The following is a 22,506-nucleotide window of genomic DNA, read 5'->3' as shown; positions in this document are numbered from 1 at the left end:
CCTGACATATCATTTGTTGTGAATTTACTAGCAAGATATAGTTCCTCTCCAACCAGAAGACATTGGAGTGGAATCAAACAAATCTTTCGATATCTTCATGGGACGGTTGATATGGGTTTGTTTTATCCCTATGGATCCAAGTCACAATTAGTTGGCTATGCAGATGCTGGATACTTGTCTGATCCACATAAAGGGAGATCTCAAACAGGATACCTGTTCACATATGGTGGTACAGCTATATCTTGGAGGTCCACGAAACAGACGATTGCTGCAACATCCTCTAATCATGCTGAAATACTGGCGATTCATGAAGCTAGTCGCGAGTGTTTTTGGCTGAGGAGTCTGATTCAATATATTCTATCATCATGTGGACTGATTGATCATAAGATAGCTCCAACTGTCCTGTTTGAAGATAATACAGCATGCATTGCTCAACTTAAGGGTGGATACATCAAAGGTGATAGAACAAAGCATATTTCTCCCAAATTCTTCTTCACTCATGACCTTCAAAATCAAGGGACAATTGATGTCCAACAGATCCGTTCAAGTGACAATCTGGCAGATTTATTTACAAAGTCACTCCCAAAATCCTCCTTTGAAAGATTGGTACATAAGATTGGGATGCGCCGATTTCGAGACATTAAATGATGTCAGCAAGAGGGGGAGACTGTACTCTTTTTCCCTTGGTCAAGTTTTTTTTCCATTGGATTTTTCTTGACAAGGTTTTTAATGAGGCAGTTCTCATCACAAAGGATTTTGTACTCTTTTTCCTTCACTAAAGTTTTTTTTTCCCATTGGGTTTTTCTTTAGTAAGGTTTTAACGAGGCATAATCCTAAATGGACATCCAAGGGGGAGTGTTGTGACTAGGAAAGGATAAGAATGGATGTCCATTTAATGGGCAACCCATTTTCTACGTTGAAGAGAACAAGTTCTTAGGATGAAAGAAATAAATGTAGTTTGAAAAGTAAACTTCTCTTTGCCTATAAAAGCATGATCTGAGGCAAGAGAATATACATAACAATAATAAAATCAAATACTCTCTCTTTATGTTACAATCAAATACTCTTCTCTTTATATTACTACTACAGTTCTTTCTCTTCTTTTATTTTATAAGTATTTTAAATTCTATTTTCTATTACTCTTTACATATAATATTAATAGCAATATTAATCATCTTTATTATATTGAGATTGTAACAATAAACAAATGCGATTCTCTCTCTCTTTATTTTTAATACTCCTTTCTATCTTTGTATATATATACACATTACAACATATTATATTATTATATATATATAAATTATTATTGGGCTAATTATTTTAATACTAGAGTCTTCTATTTATACATCTCTATTATATATATCTTTTATTTCACAACAAATTCATATTTATTAATTATGACACAAATAACAAGTTAGCTATAAATTGAGGCCAAGAAAAATTCTCCATGGTGGATACTATGATGAAGTGGAGTGAAGCAAAAAAGGTTTTTTGATGAAATACTGAAATAGTATGGTTGAGGAATAAGAACGTGATACGTAAAAAGTCTAGTAATATCTGATCAAATTTAGTTTTATGGGACCGAAAATGAGTGAACTAAGTTTGAATAAATAGTTAAATTGCGATTTACGGATTTAGTATGTAATTAAAGTTGATTTTATTATTTGCTGAGCATAAGTAAATCAAATTTGACCAAAATATAAATTTTCTTCACATATCACATATTCATTGTTAAATCATTATATTTCATCGAAAAACATTTTTCTTTTCAGAGCATCCCCTTTGTGTAGTTACTTGATTTATCATACAAACTTAAGAATCGAATTTGATTTATAATGTCAATGTATACACATATATAAAGTTTATGACTCTAAATCATGGAAATAATTTGGGCACATTATAGGTTTGAAACATGAACATCATATCTAAAATTCCTAACTTTCTTTCTCCTTCCCAGAAAAACTTTTTGATCATACAATCTGTAACATTATAATATAATTTAAAGAAAAAATATTACCGTGTGTGTTCACTTTTAGCGTCTACAATAATAGTTGTGGACTTCACAATTTTTTTCCCACGTTCTCTACTTCCCTTTCTCTTTTGTTTGGTTTCCTATATCAAAAGTGAATTCATATAACAAGATTGTATAATAAAAGAAGAAAGATGATTATTATGAAAGCTGCGGACGCCAAAAACTCTTCTTGGCAACAAGAAACTGATTTCTATACAACTTGACAGACCAATGAAGTGAACGCAAGATTGGACCAAGCTTTCTAATCACTTCCATGGAGTCTTGAACCACAAGGTACCCTTCTGGCCGCAATATGCGATCTATCTCCACAACCACGTCCATAATGTCACATCTAACAAATACAAAGTCATAAGAGAAAGTGTTGAGAACCAATACTTTTCAACCAATAAAGTAGTTAATAATTGATTATTTAAAAAAATCTAAAACTAAAAAAAATAAAAACGTCCAAAACACAATTAAAAAAATAAGAAACAAAATAAAACTAATTTAGAGTATAAAATTTAAGATGACCAGCGCCGGCGGCAGGAGGGTGGCCAATAGTGGTGGTAAGTGGCTGGTGGATATAGGTGAAACGAAGGTAAAAAAGTAATTTCAAACAATGTGTTTTGTTTTTGTTTTATTGGGCATTTTGGCTGGTCCAATACCTGTTGGCTGAACCATGTTGGTTTCTTAGCATTGTTGAAGTCCCAAAACATAGCTAAAATGACAAAATTATAAAACCATATTCTTTAAAAAGCACATGCTTTTGCTTAGTAGAACAAATTAACGAAACTCACGGAAAAAGTGAGTTTAAGTTTTGATATATTGACGTTATCTACTTATTCCTTTTTAGGTTTTGCTAAGGAATTTTTTTTAACCAGTAATCAATAAATAAAGTAGTTGACAAGTACAGATTAATGAAAAAAAATATTGGCTGAAAAAAAATTATTTTTACTCTGTGTATATATGAAAAGAATAAAACAAACTTTAATAATATATTGAAATATATCTTTAATATACTTGAATGGTAAGTTGAAAGAATGAATATGATTAAAAAAAATTTGATGGTATCAAAATTAAACTCTTTAGAGTTTAGAATAACATACGCATACCGTTTCTGAAGAGCTTCTAGTAGAAAACTAGAATGAAGAAGATCATAGGTGCGAGGGTAGGTGTTAAAGGACTCGCACCAATCATGATACATTCCTATCAACCCTTTGTCATTTATAATGCCCAGAGTATCTGCCATATCTATTGGTACAACATTCATCACCCAAACTGGTAGATCAATTAGTGCTGTTGCAAATCTGAAAATAAATAATCTAGTATCAGTTCTCAGGCAAAAGTGATCAAGTATCATAATTCATAATGAAATCCAAGTTTAGTTAATAATCTAGAGTTTAATTGGTATGTGCACTTTCAAAAAAGAAAAAAGGGTTTACACTAACTTCCAATTAAAGTATGTATGTATGTCAAGTTAACAGAAAGTGATTTCTTCATAACAGGATTTGATTAGATATTAACTCAAAACTAAGTAAAGGTTCATTCGAGTCCTCGAAATTGTGTGAAAGTTTTAAATTGATTCTTGACATTTCAATAATGTCATTAGGTCATTATACTTTGTGATTCACTTTGGTCCATCTCTGACAAAAGTGAATTATAGAGTATAATTTCAGAAACCAAATTACATTTTTTAAATCTCAAGAACCAATTTGAACACGGCCACAATTTAAACTAGAATAGACCTTTACTCGCGTAAAACTGTTGGATTTACCATGGATAGAAATTAAACTCAATAATCTAAAGGGAAAAAGGGCAAGAAAACTAACTAATCTCTAAGAAACATATATTATATATTTACCCTGCATAACCAGCGTTCATGTCCATAATGTTTCTGACACTTGACCAATTTAGAGAAAGGCTATTCATGTAAACTTCTGGAACTAGTTTAGACCAGTGTTTGCTGTCGTTATAGTACGTCTCGCCGGCATCCGGTACGGTGAATAAGCTAGGAGGCTTAGCGGTAAGCCTCTGAGGCCAAGGCATGGGCCAGCTCTGTATGTTGCCATTACTATCAACTGGAAGAGGGGTAATGCAGGGACTGAGTAAGGCATACCTAAACATAATTGTGCAAAGAAAAATTAGCAATAGATAGAAATAAATGTATAAAGCTAAAATCAGTATTGATCATGCATTAACAATTTCTATGGAACTTTTCTGAATAATAAATTATAGATGCCAAGATATTATTATACTAAAAGTTCGACCACATGTTGTACAGAGAGACTAATTGCTTAAGCATAAGGCAGCCTAATGCACAAGCATCTTGCATTATACAGGATTCGGGGAGAAACCCGACGCATAAGTCTAATTATTTGTATTTATACAAAATTCATGAAAAGAAAAATATCAAAGCTGCAATGATGTTTGTACATTTCTCTGTCATGTTGTTATCAAAAACCAAAATTTTGTAGATATATAAATGTCAAAGATATATAAGCCAAAAGGTGATATAGCTAACTACCATGGTTTATCTTTGGTATCCATATTTTTGCAGATTGGAGGATCGTTCTCTTTTCGGTTGTCATAGCAGGAAGATGAGTTAGGTTTCTGGTAAATAACAAGACCAATTCCATTTGAATCAACGGTCTTAGCCACGACAGTCCAGCACATTACTTTTGTAACTCTCACCATGGCTGCAGAAATAAATAACAATATCCATTCTTAGAAGAATATTTTGCATGTTTTCTAACATTCTTCATGAAATCAAAATGCCATGTTTGAAAAGAAAAAAAATGCTTTATTTCTTAAAACATAGTTGCTCGGAAGATTAAAACTTGTATCTCCGAATAATACTCGATTTGTTTCAAAATATCTGTTCATTTGAATAAGGTGATATGTTGATTTTTCAATATACCACCTTTTGCCCAAATTGCCAGAAATTTTGAAATGAAGGTGGTAATATTTATTAGCCTATTGTCAATATAGTCTACTTTCTAGGCATGGAGAAAAAGGAGATAAAATGATAAAAAAAAACAGAAGCAGAAAGGTGTGAAGTCAAAGACTAACCCTTCCACACTTTCTTATCTCTTTCATTATCATCACGATAAACCGGTGTTGCAGACCAGGCAAAGAAACCGCCTGGTCTAAGAATTCGATTGAGCTCGAATAATGGCTTCCCACCTGAAGGCATGAGCAAGGTTTGTGAATACACAGTTTTATCAAATTTTAGCCTAGTTTGGAAATTGTCTCAACATAGAAATACACAAACACAAGACTTATTTAGAGGAAAACCAAAGCAATTTCCGTCTTGAGACGTTTACCAAACATGGCCTAGCAGATGAAACATGGAAGATAATTATAGAAGAAGAAAAGTAGGTAAAAGTACCATCTGCATCCCAGTGAACCCTGCATCGTGCGCAATGGATCAAATCAAATCCATTATCAGCGAATGTCAGCTTCTGTGTCCCAATGACAGACAGGGTTGCTGGAATACCTCGCTCCAAAGCAAACTGTATTTGTGCTTCATGTTCATCCTTTGGTGCGAATGACATGGTAAGAACATTTTTGTCCAGAAGATAGCCACCAAAGCTAGCAACGCCGCAACCAACATCAAGAACCACCCTGATATTCTTGCCCCACTGAATTGCTGGTAGTGTCTGCCAAAAAAAAGAGACATCAACGAAATCAATACTATCAAAATATACTAATATCACAAGAACATGTGTATGGTACTAATTATTTAAGCTCATAGCTTCTTGCCCTGTAGAAAATATCAGATTATTATTAGCCACATACAACCTCCATCGACTGGTAAGTGTCAAATTGACAAATTCGTATATAAATTATTTCCGAATGTATTGATTTTTTTAGGTACCAATCTTGCCAATTCGACACTTATTAGCGGATAAATTGAATAAAACAGTTGAGTTGTCTCCGTTTGACCTCAAGGTCACATGTTCAAGCAGTAGATTTAGAGACTGATGTCATTATCAAGTTAGGCTACCTACATTACACCTTTTGGGTGCAGCCCTTCCTTAGACCCCGTATTAATATGGGATGCTTGTGCACCGAGCTGCCCTTTTATTTCGCATCTTATGGTGGCCTAGTTTCAATTTTCTGATTCTTGGATTAGACTACACCATTACTATGCTAACAGGCTCATTCTCAAAAGGAATTGTGTGCAAGTAAATCAAAAGAAAATCTTCCATCTTGGTCCCTATATCCTTCTCCTCTCAAATCTTTGTTTATTCCTCTATTTCTAGAAGAAAAGTCCAACAGGGAGGAGGGAAAAAAAAAAGAAAAAAAAAATGATAATTTAGTACTATGGTATACCTTCTCTATGTACTCAACATAATGATCAACTCCATCTTTGAATTGAGTACCACCTCCGGGAAAGACGAGATAATTGTCAGACTTCACCACCCAATTCTGCTCCTTCTTGTATTCAATAAGCTTTGTATGAGGGACATTATAATACCAAATCTGAAAAAAAACAGAACCAGAAGTAAATTTCATCAATGGATTTATGAAAATGTAAACCGAAATGGAAGTGGGCAAGTAGCACTATGGTGTCAAATTTCTTAAACTCTGTAAAATGCAAAGCACAATCTTAGACCACAATCAAGAAAGAGTCTTTATCATTGCAAAAATCAAATGGTTTCTATACAGATACCAGAATCACATACAAGCAATCACTAAGAACCACAAATTTTCTTGCTCAAAGTATCAACCTCACCATCTTAGAAATAATCAACTTGTCAAATTAAGTTACAAACAATTTTCAATTGTTGTACAAAATCATCTTTGGTTTTGAAGAAAAACAAAACCGATCATATCAAGAGAATGAAACAGTCTTTAAAATTTTCTATGCAGACAGCAAAATCAGAGTCAAATCAACCACTAAGAATCATAATTTCTTTTCTTACCAAAAAGTATCAATCTCACCATGTCCCTGCTCTTAGGCCACGGAACGGGGACCCGATACCCTTTGGGAAGTGGCAGCAAACAGTGCAATTTAGATTTAGGACAGTGCCTTTCCCTATGCTCCATGTGCCTCCTTGACCTTAGAGCCTTAATGGCCTTCATGTTATCCAAACATGGCATGTAATCCACCCCAATCCCACCCTTACAAACTTCCCAATGAATAATCGAATCCACAAAATCGTCACGGAAATCATCCTCCTCCTTTTTCAGAGGCAATATTCTTTGTTCTTCGGGCGGCTTCTCTTGTTCTTCTGTGATTGATTCTGAGAGTGGCTCAGGGTTTTCGGCATCAGGGTAGAAACTCGTTGGATTCAAGGTGGAAGCAGTGTTGGTTAAGAGAAGAACCACGGCACAAATGAGCAACAACAATATCACGAAAACCAAAGGGTATTTCCTCTCTTTCAAGATTCCTCCCTCAACTTGAATCGCCATTTTCGATGATCCAAACAACTAATTCTTGTGATGTTAGGAAGAGAAGAAGATTTGGCTTTTGTGAGAACTTAGCTTTTTCTCTTTTTTTTTTTTTTTTTTTTTTTGGTGTGAACTCAAATCCTTGAATCTAATGAAGACTTGTGGAAAGAGAGTCGGTGAAAATGACATACCAGCATCTTTGTGCTTTGATTTTAAATTTAATCCTTAGGTGGAGCTAATAAAGCGTTGAATCTGAGGGTACGGATCAAAGAAGAGTGATATTGCATGACGAGGAAGGTAGTGTAATATAATAGTAACATTGTGTTGGTGTTGTACCTTGAGAGGGGCAGAATAGAACAGAAAGAAGAAGACCGTGATTTTGCAGAGTAGTGACAGATTAGAATATGCATTTGACAGATTCTATTGTACATTTTCTGCCAATATGACGGCATATTATAATGCTTCAAACTTGAAAGTTATTTTTTAGGTCATGCATCTGACCGACAATGACAGGTTTTAGTGTTTTCTGTCACAATCAACCATGGACATGATAGTAAAATACTAAAATGTCACATCCATGGACCATGGGTTTCGGAAATTTACATTCTCATCCTATGTCGGCATATAATCAAATTTAACTCATTGTTAGATATGATTTAGATCAAAATTTTATTTTTATATGATAGCTTATTCTGTTTGTGTTGAAGCTTATAAAACATTGCCTTGGCTAATTTTCCTTTTCTACGTAAATTGAAATGAAGGGGTGGAATTAACAACTTCTAAATTGTTCTTGTTAACAACAATTTAGCAAAGGACAGATTAAAAAACAATTTTTTTAATGAGCCAATGTTTCTTTTCTTTGTTTTTTATTTTTTTTTTCTTTCTACAAATAACAACTCAAATCATCAACTCTCATATTCACCTAAAAGAAAAATCATCAAGTCTTAGTCATTTTTTATTTTGTTAATTTCATCCACCCGTATTCATTTTTTATTACAACCAAACTTATACAGTTCGCATAAGCTCTCCATAAAGAGTAAAGACCCGCCTAAAATTTTGCATAGAGGGGATCAATGCACTTCGCACGCTAGAATATTGTACAACAAAATAGAGAATAGATCTTATCAATTTTTTTTTCAATTATTTTACCAAGTATAATTTCTCATTACACCCTAAGTGAAACAAGAAAAATTGGATGAAAAAATATTAAATGATGAAAGAACATATTTGACAAATCAATTGAGAAAAAAAATTGAAAAGATTCATTTTCCAACAAAATGTGTATATAAGAATTTTGCAAAAAGGGCTTCAAAAAGCAAACCATTATTTTAAAAATAACTTGAAACAAGTGGATCATAAGCGAGTGCATCTAAACGTGGGCTTTGCAACGAGAGCACCGGTGGCCAACATTAACTGAAATTAGCATAGAAACGTCTTAATAGAGAGATGATGGACTTTCTAATGTAACTGTAAAACACCGTAGTTTGGGTTGAACACCCTTTTGCGGAGACTCCATAGTAATATAGCAAATTACAAAACCTCTCAACATATAGTATTTCATGTTTGTATGATACAACCGCATATGAAAACAGTTTGAAAAGAATCAAATCAAAGACAAAAATTAGTAAAGCCATCTTTTGCTATCTATGCCTTACACACTACCTTCAGTCTGGTGTCACTCTGTGATTCCGGTGCCGTTGTTATCCAGATCGACGTCGCCCATTCCTGTGTCCTCTTCCTCTTCGCTGTCCTCATCGCCGCTGACTTCTTCATTATCTTGTCGTAGTTTTGCCATGTGCTCAGCAAGCAATTTATCATCGCGTTCGCTCACCTGCATAAAAATGCAGCGTCAAATCACAAGTTTCCACAGACAGAAATCAGAGGACAGAATATGTACACGTGTAAACAAATGTAGATGATAAATATAGAGGAGTGACACTCACCGCTCTAGGTGCCTCCTTCACCACAAGTTTACCCTTGTGTTGCTCTATTGACTCGGTGCAAGAAGTAATGGCATTGTTGAGGACTTGTATCCCTTGCTCCTGTCAAGTTTATTACAAAATGAGCATCACTTTCAATTGGACCATATATGATATGATATAGTGTATTGTGTACTATAATATAATATGGCTAATAAATTACAACAGCAGCTAAGTTATCAGAGTTCCCAAACAGGAGACATGAATGGAATATGAATTGCTTGTATCAGACTTTTCTCTAGTTTCCACTTTAGGTTCATTAATTAATTCCAAGGATATGTAGGAAAGAACAGTTATTCCTGTATAAACAATTCCATCCTAGTTTTGAAGGTAACAGGATTTACCACAGCGAACACCATATAAATTCAGTAAATGCAAGATATTTTCAATTAATTCCCTCTTGCACTCATAAACTCTGCCTTAGCCCCCCCCCCCCCCTCCTCTTTTTTTTTCCCCCCTTGTCATATGAACAATTTTCCAACCTTTAAAACGAATACATAACAAAGCAACAAATTTCAAAAAACTTTGAACTGAATAGGGAAAAAATTCTAGATCGAGTCCATTAATGACAGCAGCTGTCGATTAATGATGATTGATACATGTGGAAAAACTATACTTACCGAGTTGTAGTGCCAAAACACCCACAATAAAAAAAACAAAGCCATACACTAGTAGGCACTAACTGAATTCAGGTCAAAAGCCAATTAACATATCAAACTTTCTGTCAACGTTGCACTAACCTTGTCGAGAGTCTGAGTGGTAAGCACATAAAGTGGGGGCGCAACAAGTTTAATTTTTACAGGGCAGTCATCATTTCCAGCAGCTTCAGCCTTCCTCATGGCCTCCTGCATATTAGAGAAATTACCATGCCTCAGAATACTTTAGGAAATAGGCAACCAGAAATTACTTAATAGCACGTTATATGCAAACTATATGACTAGATGTTGAAAAGAAAAAGGGAACTTTTTATGCAATTCAGGGCCAGAGAAAAGGCTAAGACCTTGATGTGAAGAACACCATCAAATTGAAAACATTTCATTTCAATATCTGCCCTAATTTTCAGGGGCTGGGGAGTCATTCGTCTTCTAATATTCTTTACTAGAGAATCCTTCACTTCTTCTGTGACAGCTGGAACAACCTTTGTCACCTATGGGAATCGGCAAAAAAAAAAAAAGAAAAAAAAAAACTTTATTCATCAGTGTGATTTACGTGGCAGGTAGTCTATAGTTCTATTCTATTATAACAAATATTTACCTCTTGCCCATCAGGGCCAGCTTCCTTGATTTCACGGGTGAGGGCATTTAGCACTGAATCAGGATCCGTCACAATTATCTTGAATGCCTGCATAAAAAGAGGTGCATATAGTCAATAAACTTTTCAGAGCATCTTCAGAGAACTGTTAGGAAAATATTTTCTTTTCTGAAAGAAAAGGAACTTTACCTCAAAAGCATGACCATATTTGCGGTATAAAGGCCATCCAATGTGAACATACAGCTCCTGCATAAAGCCACTTGCATTTAGTTCAATAAACAAAACTGCAATGGTAAGACCAGTAAATAAAGTGTTTAATCAGATATTCATAATTTATTATTATTATTGTTATTATGATATGATTTCCACAGCATACAGATTAGTTATATAACACACTGCTATACCATTCTTCACCATTATAAATATCTATGTATAGGGTTCTATTCACTAACACAAAAACAAGAGTTTCCCAAAGATCCCTTTCTCTAAATATCAAGACATATTAAGTGGACAGACATGTTTAGAAAGGTAGAAAAACATGCCTACAGAAAAGAAGACTATGATAATGACAGAAACATAATAGATCAATAAGAGGATGAATAGTGTTTTATATCAACAAAGGAAATTTCAGTCAGTGGTAATTTCTCATGAAAATTTTCTTATGAAGTTCAAGCTAATAACCCTTATTTCTTAATCAAAAGACATGTTTGCAAATTGCAAGTGTCCTATAAGATCGGATAGTGCAAGAACTACAAGTTACAACGGAGTAAAAATCAAAGCGAAAACACCAAATAAGCCTGTGATCTAACGTGGACAGTAGTATAATCAAACATACTTGCACCATACTTGAACAGAAGCAATATGATTAAGCATACAAACAAAGCATTTTTAAGTTAGAACTACAACAAATCACTTGAAAATAAGCTCCGGTGTGTTTGAGTAAAGGTCAGGTTCCACGAATCAACACGTGAACCGCGAATAGCACAAGCGAGGTCCGAACAAATACAAACCAAAACATTAGCAAAATATGAAAAAAGGCAAATTGAACAGAGTCGACGACCTACCCAATACTACCAGCATGAGTAAAGCCAATTAGGCTTTCAAAGCCCAAGAAAGAAATGAACATCATATGCCACTTTGACCAACGCCTTCCTAATTATGGTAACAATTCCAATACAGTCCATAACTCAAAACAAATCCTATTCAACCAATTTCCCTTCATTTCCTCCCTCTACACATGGACAATGAACACATTCTTGAACATCTATTTTATGCCATAAAAAATTATCATTTCCTTGTAATTCTACATTTCTACTTTCACCAAGAGAAATTAGACAATCACACTGATTGGTCCTCTTTAACCAAGAAAGAGACACCCAAACAAGCAACTATCTCTTACAACAACGCCAATCAACACAGGTCCAATAAAACAACCAAAAAACAAGCATACTCAAATCACTCGCATACAAAGCAAAATTACAACTGAGCTGGAAACAGCAAGTAAATTACCTCCAAATCAATGTTTAGGGTCTCAGCAACGTGGCGCATGATAGAGTGAACAAGCTTGCTCTTATTATACCTCTCCTCACAGGCCTGAATATCCTCTTCAGAAACACGGCGCTTGCTAAGGTCGATGTAACCCTTGTCCTTATCGACACGAAGCACCATAACGGGTTCGATGCGACCGACCTTGATGAGGCTGCTGACGCTCCGAATCCGGCGCCGCGAGAGCTCAGAGAAGAGGATCATTCCCTCGATGTTGTTGTACTCGAGGAGTGAAACGTACGCGCCCATGTCGGCGATGTTCTTCACCTGAATCATCACCGCCATGTCCACCTCCGGGTACTTCGCCTCGTACATACGGCACTCTAGGTTCGGACCCATACCTGCTTGGTTCGGATGCTGCTACTCGCTCTCGCTTGGGGTTTCAGAAATGGAGGGCGAGAGAAAGAGTGGTGAGGGTTTTTGCGAGAGTCGAGCGTGAGAGAGTGAAAAAGGAGCAGAAAAATCAAGTTCGCACTGGATATAGAGAAAGGGGGATAGTGGTGGCGTCTGATGTAAGTACTTGGGCTTCGAACCATTCGGTGATCCATCTGGAAAGCCCGTTATAGGCCCATCATGTTTACGAAACAAAACCTTATTCAAACGCTTTTAAGAAGCGCATCTGGGCCAGCTGGAAAAAAAATACAAAGGTGGCACGTTTGGCCTTGTCTCTGCAATGGAAATGGAGGAAATGAAAAATTATAAAAAACGCCCACCGTGGGGCTCGAACCCACGACCACAAGGTTAAGAGCCTTGCGCTCTACCAACTGAGCTAGACGGGCTAGTTATTTTAAAAATTTAACTTATATGTACAATAATTGTTCTTTTAACTCTTAGCAAAATTTAATTACTCTATATATTATTAACCTTAGCTATTAAATTTACAAAATGAAAAAAATAAAAGGTTGATGAGTGGAAAAAGAAAATTGTTTCCTTCATTCAATTTTGATGCCTTATTTATAGTACTACTAAATAAGATATGGAGATTATATTTTTTTTTGTTACTGTCTCTCCTTTTCTTTAACTAAAGATATATATTTTCATTAAGAGAGTAAATGAATACAAGTAGATCCAAACTTAGGACATCAGTACAAATGCAAAATGGGGAACCCAAAAGGATAAAGGAACAACATTGATAAGCAAGTATATTATCGCATTTAACAAATGTTAAATAATATTTTAATAAAATTATTTAATTATATTTAAATTATTAATAATTACTAAATAACTTTTTCTCAAATAATAAAAACAAATTAGATAACTTCTAAAACTGTGAAAATTAAATTTTAATTTGAGATTATTTTAACACAAAGATATTATATATTTATTAGTGGAGTCAAATTTAATAAATAATTTTTATAATAATTTAATATACTGAAATCAAATTTAACAACATAATAGAAGACAAATATATTATTATTATTTATATACTACTCATAAATTTTCAAATTCTAATAGGATACTTGTCCCATAACAATATCAAAGCATTCGTCCCTGCCTGGAAGATTTGCATTAATATTTGGCATGCTTGATTGTTAGCCATGCAATACAGAACACAATCGTCTGTAAATTGAGATTGTCGTACCACAACAATAAAATAAGATTCAATAATTACACATTCTTTTATGGATATACCACCAAAAAAACGTAATAAAAATGTCAAAAAATAATTTTTTTTATATAAGCAGTAAACGATTTTTGTATTTAACAAACTGCATATATATACATTTGATTTAAAATTTTATAGAAATATTTAGATAACTATTTAAAAAATACATACAAAAAATCGGATAAAAATTTGACTTAGATTTTTTTATTTTTTAAAAATATTATTGGTTGTTGACAAAAAAAATTACAATATATATACTTAACGAAAAATCACCAAATTATAAAAATAAAAATATCTCATTTTTTAATCATGCTTGAAAATCGCATCAAAATTCAATCTCTAAAGTATTTTTTGAAAATACATATTTAATGTTGGACACTTTGATCGTTCTTTAAATAATTTGAGAACATTTTTGTTAATAACAAAATTTAAAAGCATTTTATCAGCGCCAAAATAATTCGAATACATTTTTAATAGTTTATCTTTCTTCTAACCAATTAATACATCTATTGCATAATCTTAATTTTGCATTACCTTCCTTAAATAGTTGTATTCAATCTTATTATATGCTTCATTTATATCGAGTTTTAAGATAATATGTCAATCCCTAAATTTTTTATTTTTCAAAAAATATATAAATTTACGAGCTATATAAAAACATGATCACAATTCAATTTTTTTCTAATAAAGACATTTTAATTATCACTAATCACTTTATTTATAATAAATTACATTTTGTGAATTAATACCTTAAAAGTAATTTTTTAGATGCGCTCCTCAATCTAATTGTTCTCACGTAAGTTATTATCAAAGTTCTAAAAATTGGACCAGTTATTAAACCACTTTAGTCATTAATTCATTAATTTATTTGTCTAATCAATCGAACCATAATTTAATTGAAAAATTTATTTTATAATAAAATAATAAATAAATTATAAATAAACATTCTAAATTATAATTATAGTCTAATATAAACCTTAAAATATTTTTCTTCACATACAAGTCACTTATGAACTGAAAAACTATAATATTGTTCTTAACTGCCTTAATAAACTGAAAACTCTCAAACTTGATCTTTTTGGCTGAATTAGCTTTCACTGCTGCAACATACAAAGCAGAGACCTACTTTTCAGAGCCACCAAACATAACCAATGAGATCTATAGATGCAATCAAGAAAAAATAAAACTACAAAATTCTAATCCCATAAATAACAAGCATAGTGGCTCAACGACGAACAAAATTTTTTAAAACAATTCAATATGACCTAAATGAAATATAAATAAATAATTCATTGAACTTAGATTCATATTCAATCAGTTATAATTTCATATTTTCTTCTTTTATCAATCACAATCTAAGCACAATTTCTTCTACATAAGCCTGAACTGTATTAAGAAATTATAACATAAACAATGTCTAATTACCCTAACTTTATCTTCCTTTTCTCATGGAACATTGGCATAACCTCTAGAGACCTGAAAGCGTATCATGAGATAGGAACAAATTATTAAAAATAAAACAAATACTTAAAAAACGAGACCAACAAAAGCCATTCCTGAAACATGAAGAGGTGAAATGAACAAATATGTAGCAGTACAAAACCTTAGCACAAACAACATAATACAATTTTTTTTACTCATCAAGATTTTCAGCACAATTTTAACAAAACATCAATGCATTATAACTAGCAGTAGGAATGTATATAGCATGAGATAGAAGAATTTCACATTGTATGTGTACAACAACCAGGGATGAATCCCCCCACCCACCCACACACACATTCAAAAACAGAGACACAAATTTTAACCGATATTCATCTAAACCATGGTCTTATTCACCAGTCTTTAGTTGACTATGTCACCAATACTAAGTAATTTCTGATCATGGATTGCCAAGTTTCTAAATTGGCATACATTTAGAATAATCTCTTTAATTAGTTCTAAATCCAGTACCACAAATCCGCCAAAAACATTTACATTGAATCAAGATGAGAAAATTTGTTACCTAAATCCCAAACTTAAAATTTAATGTTGACGGTTTCAACATTAAACCCGATTGCTGCATAATCCTAAATTTGATGGAGAGAGGACCAGCACGACAGACGACAGACGACAGAGTGTAACATCCTAATTATCTTAAGCCTTACCTCATGCCGTAAAGCTAAGGATAACTAAAGGTCACGACAATCCTAAGGCTTATACAATAATATATATAGAAAGAAATAGTAAATCTAGAAGCCCGATGAAGAAATAAATAAGCTCAAAATAGAGTTTCAAAAGCGCAAAACATTCACACGGAGCTAAAAGCATAAAGGTACAAGGTATAGATACAAAATAACAAGGTATATGTAGATATAAGAGTATAATATTCATAAGATACTAGCCTCAACCCGCGGAGTTTAGGCTGACTAGTTATATACAGACATACAAAGTTTTGAAAGTTAAAACAGTATACAACATATCTCTCAAAGTAAGCCTCTAAGGCAAAAAAAAAATACAAACGTGAGAGTACTAGACAAAAGTAATTAAAAGACTCCAAAAGATAATTAGGATCCTCCACTCTATCACCATCTCACAACTCACCGAGGTGGATTACGACCTGCATCTGAAAAAAACAACAATAGAATATAGTATGAGAACCGGAGATTCTCAGTATGGTAACAGTGCCCAGTAATGTAAGATATAAGACTCTGGGACGCCAAAGACAATCCTAGAACTTCATATCAATCATGAGATTCAAACTTAAAGCATAATAAAATTCATAACCATAATGAAATGGGGTAATCTAATTTAAGGACTTTCTTAACTAACATTTACACCACTGTCCCACAGCCTTCGCCAACGTAATCGCCATGCAATCCCATCGCCACCACCTACCGAACCTCCTCAATCCCCGTAGAAAACACAAGTAATAGCAATACAAGTAAAACACAGTATAATTATGTATATCAAGTAATTCAAGCAATAATTAAGCATCTTATACAATTAGGCAAACAATGCAAGTCGGCAATGTTAGGTACCAGACAAATGACACAGCAAAATATAGAGATGAAAAATTAGAAATTTGTATAAAATATGGAAATAATTGAATAACTTTCTTTGAGAATTACAACTTCTCTCTATCACAAGGAGATTACAATAACACTCTCTCTTGACAAAAGGAGAACACACTTCTCTCTCTATATATAGGAGAAAACTACTCAAAGAAATATTATGTTATTCTATCTGGATGACTTGATTAAATGAATTAAAGAAAAACTCAATTTATAGGTGAGTCTCTTCAATATGAACCATCCGTCAATTAGAGGTATATAATTTTTCTCTTTTTCAACCATTAAAATTCTAAGGTTATAAACTAAGATTGTTTATTACCTCTCATTTTATTTAGTTATTATTTATTTATATATTTTCTAAAATTAGCTTTACTAATTTTACAGGCAAAGCAAGCAAACATATAGAACATGCACATGATGAATGCCTGTCCTATTTGGCTGTGATATCACATCGTCGGTTCAACTGCTAATCCGACACATCTCATGGAGATGTCGCCTTTTGGTCACGAATAAATGGGAACCCCTTGGGATATCGTGCCTGGCACATGATCCATGATATAGTGCTTGCATACTCTTGAGATTTCGAAAGGATAAAATTAATTATAAAAAAATATTAATTATCAAAAAATTATTTATAAGGATAAAATTGATGCAAATCAAAAACTTGAAGGACAAAATTGAAACAAATTAAAATTTAGGGATATTTTTGAAACTTTTAACAAACATTAGGGACAAAAAATATATTTTACCCAATCATTATCATTATCATTATCATTATCATTATCATTATCATTATCATTATCATTATCATTATCATTATCATTATCATTATCATTATTATTATTATTATTATTATTATTATTATTATTATTCAGCATTGGTATGCATAAATTTATTTAGTAATGACAAACTTAATTTGTCATCTTTTTAAAGAGATAAAAAATTAAATTTATTATTACTCAAAAAAAATTTATATGTATCAATACCTAGTAAAAATATTATAATTATTTAATAATTATAAATTATTATTGTGACTACTATTATCATTAAATGCCACATATGTCAAATAATGTGTTTATTTATTTTTATTTTATTGAAAAAATTATATAAATCATAATATTAATAATATATCATAGGGCAGTTATTATTTATGTATTAACTGTACTTTGATTTTTATTATTTATATATTTAAAAAGTATATTAAAAATTATTTATTTAATTTTATAATAAATAAATTTTTTAAATTTAAATAATTTATTAATCTATTTGTACTTATTATACCATATATTCAATAATTTATTGAAAAAAAAATATTAATATAATGAATAAAAGTTTTGAAGAGTACCAAGAATATTAATATAATGAATATTGCGTCAAAAAATTTTGACGGAGGCCCATCAAGGTAAATTTTTTATGTATCCAGGCACGACCAAGATGTACCAAGATTTAAAGAGTATGTGCTGGTGGCTGGGACTAAAGGGGGGATGTGACGGAATATGTATCTAAATACCTGACTTGTGAGAAGATTAAGGTAAAATATCAGAAACTCTCAGAAAGACTACATCCTTTAGAAGTGCCTCAATGAAAATAGGAGAGAATCACCATGGATTTTGTCACTGGATTACCGGAGGACGTCGGTTGGGCATGATGTTATATGGGCTATAGTGGACAGATTGACAAAGTCGGCTCATTTTCTTCCAGTCCGAGCTAACTATACATCGGAAATGCTTACGCCTTTGTACATTCAAGAAGTGGTGCGACTGCATGGAATACCTTCTTCAATTGTTTTCGACAGAGATCCAAGGTTTACATCAAGATTTTAGGGAGCTTTTCAGAAAGCTTTTGACACAGAGCTTAAGTACGGCTTATCACCCACAGACAGATAGCCAGTCAAAATGAACGATTCAGACATTAGAAGATATGCTGAGATCATATGTAATGGAATAGCAGGAAAACTGGGACAAGCAATTGGCACTGGTAGAATTTACCTACAACGACAGTTATCAACGGAGTATTGAAATGGCCCCATATGAAACTATTTATGGACGACGGTGTCAATCTCCACTGTGTTGGCACCAAAGAGTAAAATATAGTGTTGGATCCGGATTTGGTACAGGAAACAACCGCTAAGATCAAGAAGATTCGCGAGAAGATTCAGACGGCACAAAGTCGACAAAAGAGCTATGCCGATAATAGATGTAAGCCTTTAAAATTTAGGAAAAGTGAACATGCTTGCTTAAAAGCAAGTCCTACCACCGGTATAGGTCACACCCTTAGCACTAAAAAGTTAAACCCTAAGTACGTGGGTCCTTTTCAGATCCTTAGGAGAGTTAGTCCAGTCGCGTATCAAATAGCTCTTCCACCTTCTCTGTCCAACCTTCATGATGTTTCCATGTCTCTCAGCATATGAAATATAATCCCAACGAGAGTCATGTCTTGTGACCCGAGATAGTACAATTACGGAACGATCTAACATACCCTGCAACATTGGTCGAGATTGTCAATAAGAATGATAAGTAGCTACGAGGCAAAATGGTTTCTTTGGGCAAAGTAGCGTGGGGATGCAACGTTGAAGCTGGGCAAACCTGGGAGCTAGAAGACGAGATGCGAGCAGACTATGCTCATCTGTTTACAAGTAAAAGAAATATTGAGGGCAAAATTTTCTTTAAGGAGGGTAGAATGTAACATCCTGGTTTTGCGATAAAGTTGCATATGCGAGTTTTACGTTTTGTTCGCGTAACATCTATGATAAGTTTTTTCTGCGATCTTTAAATAAAATGAATAAAAATGTAATATTAATATTATGTTATTATTTAATTTTATTTGACGAAGGATGATCACTTGATATTGGGCCCAAAAGATTATAAAAGCTCGGCTTTACTAATGTTAGTTACATTAGTAATTTACCCAATTCTTATTTTAATTAAGTGCCACCACTTGAGATAATTAATTAAGTTTTTATCATGCTTAATTATCTTAATTACCTTCCAAGATATTTAAAAATGAACCCCTCTGACTTAGCGGTTTAAAATCGTGACACGCAGCACTTAATGTGCCGCGTGTCGCAATGCCTCCTTCCCCTTGATTAAGTGATACTTAGTCACTAATCAAGCTATATAACAGCACAAATTTCTCTCTCTTTCCTCAAGGACCAGCCGAGGCATGCATGGAGAGAAAAGGAAGGATTTTGGTTGATTTCTAACTTTCCAGCTTGATTTCTTGATATTCGTGACCCCCACAATAATTTTGATTCGATAGAAGTGACTGTATCTTCCTCCTCTATGTAGTGACGTGTGTCTTGTTCGATGGAATCATATAGTGGAGCTATCCCTACCAGGAACCAGTTTGGCCGAACCAAAGGAGGGGAAAAACCACCAAATTTTTGACGATTTCGCTCTATTTGATCAATCAGAAACCTCATCCGGTATCTTGTGTGTGTTCTGCGCTTCACAGAGGTAGGGTTTGACTTTTTAATTGGTTAAAATTATGAATTAATTGATATATGTGATTAGATTATTGTCTGTTGGTGTTTGTTGTTTAAATCTGTGATTGTTGGCTGTTGAAGTTTTAGCTAAATTGCTATTGAAATTGTTATTGTGATTCGGCCATATTGAGGAATTGGGAACTGAGATGTTGTTGAATAATTGGCTGAAATTTGAGTTATATAATAGTATGTAATTGAGTTCTATCGGTCGGATGTTGATTTGGGATTAAATATAACTAAAACGAATATTTTGAATAGAGGTTTCGAGTAAAAAGGAACAGAGGCTTGACTTTTGAGAAAGATTTGATAAATAAAAATTATTTATTTATAAATATATAAACTTTATTGAATTAATTGAGTTTGGTTGTTGAAGAAAAATAATTGGTTTGAAATAACGGGTTTAAAGTGGAAGACGGCTTTGGAAAAAAATGACTCTAATTGAACGAAAAAGGTTTTATTTTGAAAACAGAAGAATTGTGCCCAATTTACTTATTTTAATAAAATTTTGAGTATTTGAAAATTGTACAATATTTTGAATGATTTATAAAGTAATCAGTGAAGACTAGGTCTTTTTATAAAAGTTCAGAGTTATTTAGAGTAATTTTTAAAATACGTAAATTTAATTAAAGTAACTTATAGAATATGCCATTTTTCAAAGTTTAAGCATATTTATGTATTTTAGTCCAATGGGCATATTTATGCATATTTTTAAAAGTATTTATAGAATTTAAGCATAACTCTGAGATATTCGAAAAAGTTATTCTAAAGTTAAATCTCATGACCCGCTCTGTTTCAGTTTATTATTTTAAAAAAATTGTGAAATTCTGGATAAAAGAATTATTATATCCTGCAAGTTATTTGATTATGTGATGAGATAATTGTGGTTGGAAGTGCTACACCAATGACTCTTCTTGTCATCGATTTATCCGGTGATTTACCGAAGAGCGGTACGGGCGCTATAGCCCAAGAGTGTGACCCATCACTTTAATCGTGAGAGCGGTACGGGCACTATAGCCCAAGACCGTGCGGGCGCTATAACCCAAGAGTGTATCGGGTACTATACCCAGAAGCGATGGCAACTAGAGATAACGTTCGTAAGGATGTAATGTCGGGCGTGGGTTAGAAACCTACAGATAAACTCATTTCCTGCACTAGGGCTAGACATACATCATACTTTTTGCACATATCTCTTGTGTATTTTGAATTCGATCTTTTATTGTATGTTATGTTACTGTTTTCTTTTGTTTGTTGTTTTCTCTATATTCTTTTGTTGTGGTCTGATTGATCTGGGACACGTGGCCATTATATAAAAAGCAAATTAACTTATTTCACCCCGATCCTACTAAGAACTCCCCAATTTTTATCCCCTATCTTCCTACCCCCTTCAGATGGAGACGGGTGACATTTTCTATGAGATCGAGCAGCCTTATGTGTACAAGGATCCTATCCTTCACAGCTTCTATGTGGTGGCCGCGGAGTCTCGAGTCCTTAAGTATGTAGTTAGAGATCATCCCTTTCAGCATTCGCTAGCTTCACTTCTCTTTGATCCTAATGCACCGTATGCTTTTCTGCTATCTTACTTACATACTGATTCCGTTCATCATCCTTTTGATCATGTGTATGGAGATCCTGTTCCAGCACAGCAAGATGGATATGCAGTGCCTGAGCTTGGCCCTGTTGTTGATGACTACATCCCTGAGTCTCCTCTAGTAGGTTTGGATATATCGATAAAGTCTCTTTCTACTTGCTCCTCTGACCCTTTCACCATAGAGCCTATTGGGACTTCCATCGCAACTTCTGGTCAACCCTCAGCAATTCAGCAGATTTCTCCTAGTGGTATAGTTTTTGCAGGCAACAGTAGTGATAATAGTCCCCAGAGTATTATTTTTGACGACGAGGACATCAAAGAGATAGAGATTGTGGATCTGACTTCTAAGGACGCTTAGGTAGTGACATCATCATTTTCTTTTGACAGCTCTCTGGTTTAGTGTTTCTTTTGTCTTAGACTCTCACTTTTGTTTTTCGAGAGATCAGGTTAGAAGACTAGGCTAGTATGGGCGTCAGATTAGGGGCTTTCTATATAGGCTGGACTCTAGAGATATTTTGAGTTATATATATGTTCATGACTGTGAGGGAGTAACTAACTTTTCATTTTTTGGGTGCTATATATATATGTATAT

General features: G+C 33.5%; 2 protein-coding genes and 1 non-coding gene across 3 annotated transcripts; all 3 read right to left on the bottom strand.

Moving 5' to 3' along the window:
* Positions 1-1,922: 1,922 nt before the first annotated feature.
* Positions 1,923-7,685, bottom strand: LOC107622771 (putative methyltransferase PMT23). Its single transcript, XM_016324793.3, has 8 exons — positions 6,959-7,685; positions 6,347-6,496; positions 5,400-5,670; positions 5,081-5,194; positions 4,536-4,707; positions 3,873-4,127; positions 3,124-3,318; positions 1,923-2,363 (listed from the first exon to the last, which is right to left on the bottom strand). Exons 1-8 carry the CDS (start codon positions 7,427-7,429, stop codon positions 2,171-2,173), a joined length of 1,821 nt encoding a protein of 606 aa, XP_016180279.1. The 5' UTR covers positions 7,430-7,685; the 3' UTR covers positions 1,923-2,170.
* Positions 7,686-8,843: 1,158 nt separating this feature from the next.
* LOC107622772 (Eukaryotic translation initiation factor 2 subunit 1) lies at positions 8,844-12,669 on the bottom strand. Its single transcript, XM_016324794.3, has 7 exons — positions 12,148-12,669; positions 10,828-10,884; positions 10,642-10,728; positions 10,388-10,534; positions 10,128-10,232; positions 9,352-9,450; positions 8,844-9,239 (listed from the first exon to the last, which is right to left on the bottom strand). The coding sequence occupies exons 1-7, from the start codon at positions 12,520-12,522 to the stop codon at positions 9,084-9,086; spliced, it is 1,026 nt and encodes a 341-aa protein (XP_016180280.1). The 5' UTR covers positions 12,523-12,669; the 3' UTR covers positions 8,844-9,083.
* Positions 12,670-12,889: 220 nt separating this feature from the next.
* Positions 12,890-12,962, bottom strand: TRNAK-CUU (transfer RNA lysine (anticodon CUU)). The gene has a single exon. It is a non-coding gene; the product is annotated as a tRNA-Lys (tRNA).
* Positions 12,963-22,506: the final 9,544 nt, after the last annotated feature.

Source organism: Arachis ipaensis, chromosome B10, assembly GCF_059453495.1.
Source record: "Arachis ipaensis isolate K30076 ecotype BB chromosome B10, ASM5945349v1, whole genome shotgun sequence".
NCBI classification, from domain to species: domain Eukaryota; kingdom Viridiplantae; phylum Streptophyta; class Magnoliopsida; order Fabales; family Fabaceae; genus Arachis; species Arachis ipaensis.
The sequence above is the reverse complement of the archived record's forward strand: the minus strand, read 5'-3'. Positions and strand labels throughout refer to the sequence as shown.